This window comes from Chelonoidis abingdonii, chromosome 23 (assembly GCF_003597395.2).
Source record: "Chelonoidis abingdonii isolate Lonesome George chromosome 23, CheloAbing_2.0, whole genome shotgun sequence".
Taxonomy (NCBI): domain Eukaryota; kingdom Metazoa; phylum Chordata; order Testudines; family Testudinidae; genus Chelonoidis; species Chelonoidis abingdonii.
In genome coordinates, this window is record NC_133791.1 from 20,701,432 (window position 1) to 20,716,681 (window position 15,250).

At 41.3% G+C, this 15,250-nt stretch overlaps 1 protein-coding gene across 22 annotated transcripts in view; it reads right to left on the reverse strand.

The window, feature by feature from the left end:
- EIF4G3 (eukaryotic translation initiation factor 4 gamma 3) overlaps positions 1 to 15,250 on the reverse strand; it is a 499,287-nt gene that overhangs the window by 224,429 nt on the left and 259,608 nt on the right. For 16 of the 22 annotated variants that reach the window (XR_012654775.1, XM_075060289.1, XM_075060273.1 and 13 more), the window contains 3 exons: positions 8,466 to 8,561; positions 7,021 to 7,134; positions 3,143 to 3,175 (listed from right to left, as the gene is read on the reverse strand). Coding sequence is in view for 21 of the 22 variants with exons in the window: in XM_075060273.1 (XP_074916374.1) it covers positions 3,143 to 3,175; positions 7,021 to 7,134; positions 8,466 to 8,561 (243 nt within the window). In the remaining variant the exon portion in view is untranslated. The remainder of the gene's footprint in view (positions 1 to 3,142; positions 3,176 to 7,020; positions 7,135 to 8,465; positions 8,562 to 15,250) is intronic. The other 6 variants (XM_075060286.1, XM_075060285.1, XM_075060278.1 and 3 more) reach the window with 3 other exon arrangements.

Here is a 15,250-nt window from a genome sequence, read left to right on the forward strand (position 1 = left end):
CCCCTCACACACAGAGAACTGTGTCCAGAGGATACTGGGAACAGATAAGAATCTAGGCCTTAGAATCACAGAATACTTGGGTTGGAAGGGACCTCAGGAGGCCATCTAGTCCAACCCCCTTCTCAAAGCACGACCAATCCCCAGACAGATTTTTGACCACATCTCTAAGTGGCCTACTCAAGGATTGAACTCATAACCCTGAGTTTAGGAAGCCAATACTCAAACAACTGAGCTATCTACTGCTTCTAATAAATTCTGGTTTCTGAGAGATAATTCTGTCTATAAAACAACTATAACTGAGTCAAGAACCTGGTTGCAGCAAAGTTAAGCTATGTATTGGTTTTGTAAGCGTACTAAAGCCTTGGACATTCCCAGGTTGTAACCTGGTTATAGGGTCACAGCTGGGTCCAATGGATAAAACAGTTTTAATCATATTGTAATAGGATTCCTAACTCAATTATAATTGTAAAGCAACCAAACACTTTTTACCTATTACGCTGTACTGGCATTATAAACCGCTAACTGTTAAAGATCTGCAAATCTCCAGATCCAAATTCTGCATATATAGAGTACACCTGGTTCTCATTGATTTTAGGAGAGAATTTTAGCAGGACACACTAAACACAAATTTTGTCTTTTAGTAAATGATCTAGAAAAGAACTCATGAATGTTCCTCATCTTTGAACAGTGACTAGTTTTCCCATAACTCCTTTTATAACCACAGAACTTCAGAGAAGGTCAAGAAAAGGAAATGGTAGGTCTCACAGCAAGTTACCAATTCTGTCATAGTGCTTATTAGTACACAGTAAAGGGTAGGTGCAAATACACTCACCTTTAATGGTTCTTCCCTCACCATAAGCCTATCCGTACAATCCACAGCAACAAGTGAGCTTAAAACTATGCATAAACAGTAACAAATGATAATTTCTTCCTGACATGTGGTTTGTGTGTGTGAGTGAATGAGTAGGTGCATTAAGTGTCACTATTCTTTAAACTCTTGTTGTCTGCCCTGTTCTAGAAAGCATGTCTTCCTCATGAGACTGTATATGCTGGGAACAACAAATGTATCTATAACAGTTTTCTCATTGTAGCTGCTAACAGACTCACCTGATACCATGAGATAGCGTCTCTGCCACCCGCTATCATCTTGTCTACACTTGAAATGCTACAGCAGCACAGCTGCGCCACTGTAGTACTTCAATGTAGAAACTCAGAACTGCAACAGGAGAGGTTCTCCCATCAGTATAGTTAATAAAGCTCCCTGAGAGGTGGTTGCTAGGTGGATGAAAGAATTCTTCCATCAACCTAAACCTGTCTACACCAGGGGTTAGGTCGGCTTAACTACATCGCTCAGGGTACTATGAGTGCAGTAGCTTGGTCAGTTTAACTTTTGAGTGTAGACCTGACCTCAGACTGACTAGCATGAATGAAATTAGACCAATGTAATGCCTTCCCATGGAGCAAACCGTCCTTGATTAAGCACCTGATTCTGCTCCACTGAAGTCAATGGAACTTCTTCCAGGAACTTCAGTGGCAGCAGTATTAGTCCTCATAAGCATATAGCATGTGACAAAGAAATAATCAAATCTATTAAGATCTTCTCCCTCATAAAAAAAAATTGTATGGGAAAACTGGTTTTTGTAAGGATGAAATAAAACACAAGAGAGCTGAAATATAAAGAGATTTATCAGACACTTTGAGTAGGCCATGCTATACCATTCGTTTGTTTGTTATTGGACTGAACTGATCACTTCTGATATTTCAACTAATTTTGCAGTTAGTGTTTCCCATCACTTTCATATATACTACTCAACTTTTAAAATCTTCCCCACCCAAAAAACATAGTTACTACCTTTGAATTCAAGTATCAGAGGGGTAGCCTCTGTCTGGATCTGTAAAAGCAGCAAAGAGTCTTTATAGACTAACAGACGTATTGGAGCATGAGCTTTTGTGGGTGAATATCCACTTCGTCGGACTGCATCTGATGAAGTGGGTATTCACCCACAAAAGCTCATGCTCCAATACGTCTGTTAGTCTATAACAGAGGTAGGCAACCTTTCAGAAGTGGTGTGCTGCGTCTTAATTTATTCACTCTAATTTAAGGTTTCGCCGTGCCAGTAATACATTTTAATGTTTTTCGAAGATCTCTTTCTATAAGTCTTTAATATATAGCTAAACTATTGTTGTATGTAAAGTAAATAAGGTTTTTAAAATCTTTAAGAAGCTTCATTTAAAATTAAATTAAAATTCAGAGATCTCCCCAGACCAGTGGCCAGAACCTGGGCAGTGTGAGTGCCACTGAAAATCAGCTCACGTGCCGCCTTCGGCACACATGCCATAGGTTGCCTACCCCTGGTCTATAAGGTGCCACAGGACTCTTTGCTGCTTTTACCTTTGAATTAAAACTCAAAGATTTGAAAGACTAGCAGACTAAGAGAATGAGCTGCTGATCTTTGCTTTCTCACAATGCAAGTTACACATATGAGCCATATACGTGAGAGGTCATACACTTTTTCATATCTTCTTCCTTGCTTAGGAACTGAATTACAGCTAAATAGTTCCGTACAAAGTTCAATTTAGCCATCAGGAAAACCACACAGACACCTAGAAATTTAACTTTGCTATATACAGTAATACACGTTATAGCAAACAAATGACAAATATCCTTCAAACGCAGTATACCTCAGAGCCCTATAAATTGGCAGCTAATATGCATTGTTAAAAGCCATTAGAATTTAAAGGCTGATATTTTCAAAAGAATTTAGATGTCATATTGCCATTGAAATCTGTGTGTACTCCCCTTTGAAATCATCTGAAGTTTTGAGCAAGTTTCAGAGATTCCCCCAAATGCAAGAAAATCTGAAAGATACTTGGCAATAATCTCACAATTTTTTTTTAAGCTAAGCAATGTTTTTAATGGGATTGTTAATAGTAAGTGCAGTGAAATTAATTAGGAGGCAAAGCATCACTGGGTATTATGGTTGCTTGTTAGCTGAGGTTATAGCAGGTGCTAACATTTGGAAAGGATCTGGCTCACAAAGCAAGCCTGCATTTTTACAGTTAATAGGTGGATAACCTCCAAGCTCCCCTTTCCCACAACAGATTAGTTTAGGATGACAATGAAGGGGCAAGGGTACTGTACCTGGTGATGGGCAGGTCGAGGCCCCGCTGCAAACTGAGGAAAGGCGGGAGAAATAAACACAAAAGGAAAGGCACAAAGAGTCAGAAAGCCCACAACAAAACACGAAATGTCACACTACATGCAAAATAAACCCACAAGAAAACACACAAAAAGTCAAAGCTCTGCTGAAGGACAGTGACAGACAGGTACTACAACACCACTCCAGTGATAGTGTGCTGCCCAAGAGCTGGGAGAGAGAGAGAGAGACAACCAAAGCTGCTAGTCATCTTAAAGGCATTCTACTATATGAATACAGATATACTTCCTAAGTTAAAAAATATTGTGTGTTTTAGACAAGTGGATATCCTTAAAGTGCTTTGACTGACTCAAGTTTCTGGAGAGTGGAGGACACCTCTGCTTACAACACTGCAATTAACAGCCAGGTACGCACTTCTAGTGTCCTGCACACTACAGGGAGTACATGCAAATCTCTGTGAGGCAAACAAGAGTAAAACAATATTTTGCACATATATAGTGCATTTCATCTTCAAAGTATTACAGACATTAGCATATAATCCTACCCCACTATGTGGTGGTAGGTATTGTTATCCCAATTTTACAAATGGGGAAACTGAAGCAAATTGGTTAACTCATGATTTGTCCAGGAAAACAGAGTATGCCAATGGCACAGCCTGGACAGAACTCAGGAGTTCCTGTTTCCCAGTTCTGCACTCATATCATTAAATCACTTCCCACCTTCTCACATTATAATGGGGAAAAGGATTCAGCATTTAACACAGTCAATGAACATTTAGAACATTATCTGGTAAGTAGCTGAGTGTTAAAATAGAAATAAAAATGAATGCAAGGCATGGAAAAATATAAATAAAAATGAAAGGGTATCTCTTAGAAGAAATCAAGTTAAGCATTTAAGCCCTTAATTCTCAGCGTGTTAACTGAACTCCAGTCTTTCCTTGAATGATATCTGGTAATCTATTAATAACAAGTCAAATAATTCAACAGAGTACATTAAATTAGATCCCACATTGAGTTTTTATGCACAGCAGCAAAACACTGTGTGTGCACTTCTCCTTATTGCTAGCTGGGCCTGCCAGTAATGTAAGACACGTAGGGAAGCAAGCAAAGCAGTACACCTCTGCTAATTCATGGTACTTGGGCAGAGACTGATTTAATACATATTACTTTTTTCTCATGTGCTACTATATGTTCTAAAATGGAAATTTAACAAAGAACAATAAGGGCAGAAAAGTACACCTATAAGTGAAGTTTGTACATTTTGTATACAAACTACAGGGATAGTTAAAATATTCTAAATAGGTGACAAAGTTTGGTTTCAAGTTACTGAGTTTTTACTTCACTCAAATAGAAAAAGTAATAGACAGATAAATAAATAAATAAAAATAAGCAAATGGGGTAAGGCTGGCTTACAGCCCCATTTCTCTGCTTCTTAGTATTCCTAACACCACCAAATACGACAGAAGCAAAACAAGCATTCACCACTGATTGAATTGATTTTCCTTTCCCCTTTAGAAACATTTTTAAAAATTGTGTATATTTAATACTTCCAAGCAGCAGTCTATAAATACTATAGTTTATTCTACAGTGTTTATATATTTCTCCTACCTTCATCTCATCATTACAGTTGGATGCAGAATAATCAAAATCTTCAGGAAGGAGAAATGCACATAGTGTATTTCTACCATAAGAGTGTATAAAGTATTATCTATAGTACCAATTCACAAATCATATACAACTTTATTTCTTTTCCATCCTAAACTTGTCCCCTGTGTGACATTTCCACTAAGCCTCAGATTTTAAAACACAAGAAAACGTCAATTCATTAGATTAAAAAATTAAAATTTCAGCTTTAATAGTTTTGGCAATTTGTCATGTGACATACTAAAGAAACACTTGGTACACCAACTTCTAATCCTTCTCTGAAACCTTTAGGTATATCGGAGGGTGGTGGCTTTATTGATCCTTGCACTAGTAAATGGAGACTATGATGATTCTAAAGAGATGATGTGCAGATTACAATTCAAATCAGATTTTTCACAGGAGGAATCCCAAAAGCAGAGTACAGGTTTCATTTCTTCTGTTTCACATCGGAGAAAACAGGACAGCAGTTCCCCTGACAAGGACAAGGCACCAACATAAACATTTCCTGATGGACCACAGGCTCTATTTTATCTGCTAATGAAAGCAGAAAAAGCAATGTGCTTCAAAATCCCTACAAAGAGAGTCGTCAGGTGCAATAAACAGTGTTGATTAACCTGACAGCAGAAGTACCTGTCTTATCACTGTTCCAAGGAAAATTCTAACTTTTAATCGGCTCTGAAATAAGAGTGGGAAAGTTACATCTTAAGAATACTTAAGCCAAAATATATTCCATGATTAAAAAGTAATACATGTTATAAGAAAAAAATAAAATAAACCCTCAAAGTTAGTGGGAAAGTACCCTAATCTATTTTGCACTGGTCACCATTGGCTATTGATTTTTAGAATTCTTTTTGACAATATTCTTTACTCCTATTGGTAGCTGTAAGCAACAGAACAAACTGTAGTCACTGCTGGCTCAGAGTAAAAATAGAAACTTTATTTTTCCTTTAGATGGTGAAGGTAGTAGATACAGAGGAAGACAGCCTTCTGTGAAATCTGGATCCAACATTTCTGCCACTCATGCCCTTATTGGTCTCACTCACAAACCCTTTTGTGCACTGCTGGCAACTTCTACATATGTTGATGTAGATTTTGCACACTGCATGAATATAATCACTTTTTATGGGTTATTACAATAGCCACTACAGTCCTGTCTCCCAGATTATGTTTTTCAGCAATTTCTCTACATCAAACAGATTGCTTTAAAATAAACTAGTGTTTAGGGTTGGGATTGACAACAGGAAAAGGAAGTAAAACAGTAATTATACTTGGGCTGAACAGTATTTAAAACTTTTTTCCTCAACTGGAACTGAAGTTTGAAATTCTTGGTATCAAATACAAATGACACTCCAAAAACTAAATGGGAAAATATTTGAAGCCACTTGAATTGCAAATGCAGCTGTCCAGGGAGGAATAGAAATGCCTAGACTGTGCAATTGTCAATGGCCCTTTAATGCAGAAATAGAATGGAGTAAGCTTTGGCTGCTCTAGAATGCAGTGTTAGGGTCACTTCATCAGTGCAACAGCTTACCTATTCTCACCAGTTGGGGTCAGCTGTATGATGGATTGGACTACACTAGAGAATCCTAGGATGGCAAAGGAATTATCACACCATCTTCCTCATTAGCTCTTTGCCCTCCCATCACCACCAGAAAAGAAGCTAAAACTAAAATAAATCAAACCCAGAACAAAACGCAAGAGTAGTTCAGGACCAGCTAGTCATGCATTTGTTTTGGGGATAGAGGTTGTAATGGAATGTTATACGTGCGTTTTTTTAGTAATGGAGTGGTAATGGTCACTAGCAGAGCAGATGGCAAAAACTGCATACAGGATAGTTTAAAATAAAATAGTTCATGACCACAGAAAAATAGCTGACAACTGCAGACAAACTCTTCTTCATTATTTCCTCTAATGATGTGGCAAAATCCCTACAATTTTGTGAATTTTCAGCCAAATATTCTGAAAGTGTCATCCCTTTAAGTGTAAGCCCAAATTCTTCCTGTCTAAATCCTGAAAGATCAGACCCTCCCAAACCATTCTTTCACCATTTAACCTGGCAGAAACTGCCATGGTATCTCATGTTTTTAGTAAAGAAGCAATCAGTGCATTTCTGTAGATCAGTCAACAAAATCATGTGGTAAAAAAAAAAAAAAAAAAATTAAACAGTGCCATTGGCACAACTGCCTGCAAGAAGGAGTACAGTTTGTTATATTGCTTACAATGCAGTATTTTATCCAGCCTCTTCCAGCCAGGGACCTGTAAACCGGATTCTGTTCCAAAACCTTCCTCCTCTTCCAGTTGTCTGTGCAATGTATTGGCACTGTTCTGCTGGGCTGTCAAAAAAACTGGTTTAGAGATGCAGCTCTTCAGTCAGGTTTTGCTCAAGTTCTAACCATGTAAATTTACTCTTGCTTTTCAACAATTAGAGATAAAGATGATGATCACACTTGTAGAGAAAAGATTTACCATCATCAGTATCCCACATTACTGATTAGAACTGGGGACTAAATGAAATGAGTTGGGGGTCTCTGCCCAGTTACAAATGTGCAGCTGTCCATGTCATAAAAACACTATCAAACCTGGAATTAGTTGGCTCTCTCAGCACAGAGATCAAGGACTTAATAGGCCACAGAGACTAATCCTTCTCTGAATTCCCTAGAGATGAAAGTTCCAGAAGAGGGTTAAGGCACAAGGCAGGGAGAGGCTGGGGAAGTGGGGGACACTTGCCGTGTATTATACCTGATTAAGACTGCTGTCTCGAAGACTTTCAGTTGCCACCCTTCAGCAGCATTCTACTCTTAAAAAAGAAGAGTGCTGGAGATGGTGCAGCAACTTTAGCGGGTAACCCAAAATGTTATGACACAGGAGATGTGGATCTGCAAGGGACAGAGGCACTGCTGCTCCCTGGGCTAGCTGAGGCTTCAGGTACAGCGGAGGTGATCTACTCTGCCTCCAAAAGTAGGGATAAGCACTGATGCTGCAGGAGGGCCTCCTAGTATCAGATGGTATTCTATTACAAGCACAGATTTCCCAACATGAGGCTGGTTTCAGAGAGTCAGAGGCCTAAAATAGGAGAACAGTATTAAAATATGCATAAAAGGAGGATGATAGAGTCCAAAATTTGATCCAAAGGCCTTACCACAAAAAGATTCTGAGATTCAGAAACTCTATATAAAGCTGCAGGTACACATACATAGTGATATATTAAAGAGTTTGAACTGATCCAGTGGAAATGATTCAGGCAATGTTTCCTGAGCCACTGCAGACTGAGTGTGCTACTTTGGAGATTTAATTTCATTTACTGATCTTTGTTCTAACATTTTATCAAATGTTTCTATAAAGAAAAAAAATGAAGCAAAGAGAAAGACACTGATAATGAATCTAATTTCTAAAATGAGGTGAACCTGAGTGAGAATTCACTAAAAATAATCATGGCATTGGGAAGTAGATAAGAATCTCTCCATCGCTTTCCTTTCATATTAGCTACCTTAAAAGAAATTTTTCCTAACACGAAAGGGTTTAAAAATGCAATAAAGATTTGCTGTTTGAAAATTGCTTCTAGAAGTCAATAAAACACTTTCCAGAGAAATGATACTATACACACAGAGAGACATACAAATGAGAGAGAAAGAACAGAAACTACAGCAAACAAGTGCTCCCTTACCGGAGAGCGGGTCTGAGGCTGTGCGTTCATTGTTTGAGGAGTTTGGGGGTACACCAATGTGGCTGGAGCTGCATTCTGCCCTGACGGGTAAGCGGCCTGGCAAAGAACAGAGAAAAATGTTAATATACCAAATAATTTATTCAGAGAGAAGTAAATTAAAGGCACCAAAACACACCATCAGATAAACTGGTGATTACTGTTGAGACAAGGTAGTTAAAATAGACAGATTCCTCTTCTGTTGATATGGAATGCCTATCAATTTATTCATATGGTGCACTCAACACCACATTCATTTTCTTAAAATACCTCAGCAGAGAAGACCATGATTAGGGCTAAGATTTTGTCATGGATATTTTTAGTAGAAGTCAGGAACAGCTCACAGGTTTCAATGAATTTTTCTTTATTGCCCATGACATGTCCGTGACTTTTACTAAAAATATCCATGATAAAATGGGAAGGGGCTGGGCAGCCCAGGGTCCCTCTGCCCCTCATGGTGGTGGGGAGCTGCAGAGAGTCCCTCTGGCACTTCCCCGTGGCGGGAGCTGCAGGGATCTCCCCTGCCACCGCCACAGAGGGGAACTGCGGGGATCCTCCTGCCCCACCCCCACCCCCCCGCAATGGCGGCTGGGGGATCCCCCTGCCTCACCGCAGCAGAGAGCTGTGGCGATCCTCCTCCCACAGCTGGATAGCTGCAGGGATCCCCCTGCCACTGCCACGGCCAGGGAGCTGCGGGGGTCTCCCTGCCCAGTCATGGCAGCCAGGTTGCTGAAGTCACGGAGGTCTTTGGAAGTCCTGGATTCTGTGACTTCAACAACCTCCATGGCAAAACTGTAGCTTTAATCATTATGAATAGTGTTTATCAATTTAAAAGCTCTGCATTGTTTGAATCCTCTGGTCCACATGCTGATTTTAATACAATTCGCTATAAATTTCTGAGAAAACTTAAAATAACGATGTGCTGCTGACAAATGCTCCAAAATAAGATAGATGACAAAAAATTAAGTAGCATGCAACTACACCTCTACTCCAATATAATGCGGTCCTCGGAAGACAAAAAATCTCACCGCATTATAGGTGAGACCACATTATATCAAACTTGCTTTGGCTCTCCCTGTTCCTTGTTCCCTGACCGCCCCCTCCAGAGACCCCCCATCCCTAATCACCCCCAGGACCCCACCCCGTACCCCCTGTCCCCTGACTGCTCCGACCCCTAGCCACAGTCCCCACTCCTTGACAGGCTCTCACCAGCAGCAGCGGGAAGCGGAGCAGCCCGGCCCCAGCCCGCTCCACTCCACCATTCCACTTCCCGCCGCCGGTGAGTGTGGGGAGATTGGGGAAAGGACACCCCTTCACACACTCACCAGCGGCGGGAAGCAGAGCGACGCGACCCCAGCCTGCTCCACTTTCCTTGCCCCGGCCGTGTCGCTGGGCAGGAGGGCTGGGAAAAGGTCCTGCACTCACCTGTGGCAGGAAGCAGAGTGCCACGGCTAGAAGCTGGTAGAGTGGAGCTGGCTGGGGCAGGGCTACCGCCGCCGGTAAGTCTGGGGAGGTTGGGGAAAGGACGCCCCACCCCGCACTCACCGGCAGCGGGAAGTAGAACAATATGGCCCCAGCCTGCTCCACTTTCCTTGCCCAGGCCCCAGCCATGTCGCTGGGGCGAGGCGGAAAGGTCCTGCACTCACCTGCAGTGGGAAGCGGAGCGACGCAGCCCCAGTCTGCTCCACTCTGTTAACTCCTAGCCGCGGTGCTCTGCTTCCCGCCGCAGGTGAGTGCAGGGAGGCTGGGGAAAGGACGGCCCCCCATACTCACCTGCGGCGGGAAGCGCCATGGCTGGGAGTTAGCAGAGTGAAGCAGGTTAGGGCTCCGTTGCTCCGCTTCTGCTGCTGCCAGTGAGTGCGGGGGGATCCCCTCCCCAGAGCAACATGGCTGGGGACAGGGCAATGGATGCACAGCGGGCTGCTCCCGGCCCCTGCTCTGGGACTGTGGGGCCCCCGAAAGTGCCCCCCCACAGCTCCTGCCCATAGACCCTGGGGGGGTGGAGAGGGAGCCCGTGACTGCCCCCGAAACCCTCTGCCTCTTATCCAACCCTTTGATCCTAGCCTGGCCCAGCACCCTTAACACACTACTCAGAGCAGAGTATCAGAGCTTTACCGCCTTGTATGCGAACCCACCTTACATTGGGTCGCGTTATGTCAGGATAGAGGTGTAGTATAAGTCAATGTCCTCATAAAGAATAGGAGTACTTGTGGCACCTTAGAGACTAACAAATTTATTTGAGCATAAGCTTTAGTGGGCTACAGCCCCACTTCATCGGATGCATGTAGTGGAAAATACAGTAGGAAGATATATATATACACAGAGAACATGAAACAATGGGTGTTCACATACACACTATAAGGAGAGTGATCAGTTAAGGTGAGCTATTATCAGCAGGAGAGAAAAAGAACTGTTTGAGTTGGTAATGAAAATGCCCTTCTCTAAGCAATTGGACAAGGAGATGTAGAATTGGAGGAGGGGAGATTAAGTATGGGAAAATAGTTTTACTTTGTTAGATGACCCATCCACTCCACGTCTTTACTTCAAGCCTAGTTTGAATGTGTGTCCAATTTCTGCAAATGTAATATTCATTCGCCAGTCTCTCGCTTAAAGGTTCTTGTTTTTTGAAGTTTTTTTGTATGTAATATGCGATGTTTAGGTTGTAATCGAGTGGCCAGAAGAGATTAAGTGTTTCTCCGCTGATGGTTTTTTGATGTTATAATTCTGACGTCTATTTTGTGTCCATTTATTCTTTTACACACAGACTGTTCGGTTTGGCAATGGTACTGCAGAGGGGCATTGCTGGCACATGATGGGCATATATCACATTGTAATGTGAAGTGAATGAGCCCCTGATGGTGTGGCTGATGTGATTAGGTCCTATGATGGTATCTCCTGAATAGATATATGGACAGAGTTGGCAACAGGCTTTGTTGCAAGGATAGGTTCCTGGGTTAGTGTTTTTGTTGTGTGGTTGCGTGATGTGCAGATATAGAGTAACACGGCTGCTACTCTGAAACCTGTCCTTGTAAAGTGTTCAGAACATATCAAAATGCCCTAAAACTGTTATAGCCATATGGGCGCAGATCCGCTGCTGATATAAAGTTACACCAGCAGAGAATATGCCCAATGGTACTTATTCCAAAAGTAAGAGTAACTTGGAGTAGTGCAGTTATGACAATTGTAGGGTTTTTACACTAGGAATTTCAGGACATTGTACTGAAAAACCTAAATTAAAAAAGCTTTATTTTATCATGTAATTTATTCTCCATCACTCATTCCTTAATAGATGTATTATATTTTTAAGGCATTTAATGATGACACTGCCCAACTGCAGCACTGCCACTGATAGATAATTATCAGCCTTACTATTATCAAAGCAGTTTTTCTTTTTTTCTCAGTTTTAAATTCTTTAATAAACTGTGGTGCAAATCTGTTAATTAAAAAACAACACCCTGCATTCATTATAATGCTGATGAAAACATTGAATTAAGAGCACAGATGACGTAAGTCCTATTGAATCACAGAAACTCTTAGAGCAGTGTTTCACAACTAGTGTGTTGCAATGAAGGGTGAATCACACAAGGGAATTAGGGGTCATGAGGCATCAAAAATTGTATTACTATCTAAAGCAAAGAAAATTTCACTACCCTATTCCTCACACACACAAAAAAGATCAAGTATTCTCCATCAGTTTCTCTAAACACACACAAATACATCATAAGGCTAATTGCTGTTACTGGATTTTTTTATTCTTTTCACATTTACTTTTTTAGTAAATGTAAGAGGGCAGAGAATTTTTTACTTTGAACAAGGGATTGCCAATTTCAAAAGGCTGAGAAACACTGCCTAGAGCATACACAGTAATAATGCAAAGTTGCCCCCACATGCCCTGCTAAAGTACCTCAACTTTGATCAACCTTCTCAGGGTCACCAGCAAATAGTTTCAGTTGCGATGGTGATTTGTGATATGACCAGAGGTCACCAAATCATTTCACACAGGCCACCAAACAGCTATCATATGGTAACAACTTTCATTCACTACTAATCAAAGTCAATTTTGAATCATGGTCTTAGAAATAAGAGGATACCTATCCCAAGCTCCCTAGCCTTCAAAAGAAATGCTCTCTTTGCATTTCTGTGAGGATTGAGTTGCTTATTTGTTTCTCTCTAACAGCTCAATTTTTAACATCATAATATTTAGCTCTTCAGTACCACCATCCCACACTGGGCCAACTTCACGGTCTACCGTAGTAACATTATTTCTAAAATGGCCTCTCTAGCATGGCATCTGGGGCACTGTAAAGCACATTCAAGAACACAAACACGACAATCTGTTTTAAAATCTCCATTATTTTTGGTATTTCCTGAAGGTAGAGGTAGTATCACAAGATACCATTATGGAGGGCATCAACGGCTGACTCTGAAGCTTTCAAGACTGGGCATGTCATAATGCACAGCCCAAGCAGGGAAGCTCTTGTTATCACTCTTGAATAAGTACTTGGTTTGAGTCTCCCATGTGAATGGTTCCTCAGTGATGACTATCTCTATGCCAAATTGGGACTTTCAAATTACTGCCATTTTGGTTAGTTTAAGGCTCACTATGATCCATCTTCAGCTGAAGATTTCAAAGGGAATGAATCAGAATATAAGTAAGGAGCGAAGTACAGACAATTACTGTTTTGTAAAATTTTGACAATATCTATTGTGTGTGTTTCAATGGGCACATTAAAAATAATATTTGTGAAGTGCTTAAAAACTTAAGTAGCATTTTTTTGCATGTGGAATTACTGTGAATTCATGGTGCAAGCTGCAGCAATTCTAAAGGAGCCACTTCTGGTCTCTATATTCAACATTCTAAATATTGAAATTCATGAGTAGGTCGACAAAAGCAATAAAGAAAAATCTGCTTCAATCCCTACTGTGATGCCTGAAGGATGGGTTTAGTGGCACTAGCCCTCAGCCACGGCTCAGTGCATCTGAACAACAGATTTAAATGATCAGACTCAGGCTATGTCTACATTATAGCCTATGTCAGCAAAATTTATCTTGCACAGGGATGTGAATATTCTACCACCCCCACCCACCCCCCGCAACATAGCATAGTCCCTTACAAAATAAAATGGGTTTAATTGTGTGCAGCATGTGTCTGATGAATTAATAAAACTGATGATAAACATGGAGGGAATTGTTTAGTAAATTTCCCTATGGTCAAAATGAACTTTAAGTCACTTTGCTGGCCCTCCAATGCATTCCACGTTAAATTCAAACTTTTGTCCTTTCCTTCCAAACTCTTCACCATGTAGCCACTGCCTACATCTCAGACCTGGTCTTCCTTTTGCAATTCTCACCCTACCTGCTCTGCTCTTTCTGTGTCACCATCCTCTCCCCTTTGTCTTTGAATAATTTTTGAGGGGGAAAGGAGTTCAGGAGAGCTAGCTGTATTTTAAAGAAGCCTTTTTGGGGGTGCAAGAACAAACCATCCCGAAATGCAGAAAGAATAGCAAATATGGCAGATAATCAGCTTGGCTTAACAGTGAAATCTTCAGTGAGCTTAAACTCAAAAAGGAAGCTAACAAGAAGTGGAAATTTGAACAGATGACTAGGGAGGAATATAAAAATATCATTAGAGCATGCAGGGGTGTAATCAGAAAGGCTAAAGCACAATTTGAGTTGCAGCTAGCAGGAGATATGAAGGGTAACAAGAAGGGTTTCTACAGGTATGTTAGCAACAAGAAGGTGAACAGGGAAAGTGTGGGCACCTTACTGAATAGAGGAGGGAACATAGTGACAGATGGTGTGGAAAAAGCTGAAATACTCAATGCTTTTTTTGCCTCGGTCTTCACAGACAATGTCAGCTCCCAGACTGCTGTACTGGGAAACACAGTATGGGGAGGAGTTGAGCAGCCCCCAGTGGTGAAAGAACAGGTTAAAGACTATTTAGAAAAGCTGGACATGGACAAGTCCATGGAAACAGATCTAATGCATCCAAGGATGCTGAGGGACTTGGCTGATGTGACTGCAGAGCCATTATCTTTGAAAATCCCTGGCGATTGGGGGAGGTCCCTGACGGTTGGAAAAAGGCAAATATAGTGCCCATATTTTTAAAAAGGAAGAAAGAGAACCAGGGGAACGACAGATCTCACTTCAGTACACGGCAAAATCATGGAGGAGGTCTTCAAGGAATCCATATTGAAGCACATGGAGGAGAGGAAGGTGATAAGGAACAGTCAACATGGATTCACCAGGGGAAAGTCATGCCTGACCAACCTGATTGCCTTCTATGATGAGATAACTGGCTCTGTGGATATGGGGAAAGCGGTGGATGTGATATATCTTAACTTTAGCAAAGCTTTTGATACTGTCTTCCACAATATTCTTGCCAGCAAGTTGAAGTATAGATTGGATTAATGGACTACAAGGGGGATAGAAAATTGGCTGGATTGTCAGGCTCCACGGGTAGTGATCAACAGCTCGATGTCTAGTTGGCAGCCAGTATCAAACAGAGTGCCCCAGGGGCCGGTTCTGGGGCTGTTTTGTTCAATATCTTCATTAATGATCTGGATGATGGGATGAATTGCACCCTCAGCAAGTTTGAAGATGACACTAAAATGGGGGAAGAGGTAGATATGCTGGAGGGTAGGGATAGGGTCCAGAGTTACCGAGACAAATTGGAGGATTGGGCCAAAAGAAATCTGATGAGATTCAACAAGGGCAAGTGCAGAGTCCTGCACTTAGGAAGGAAGGAT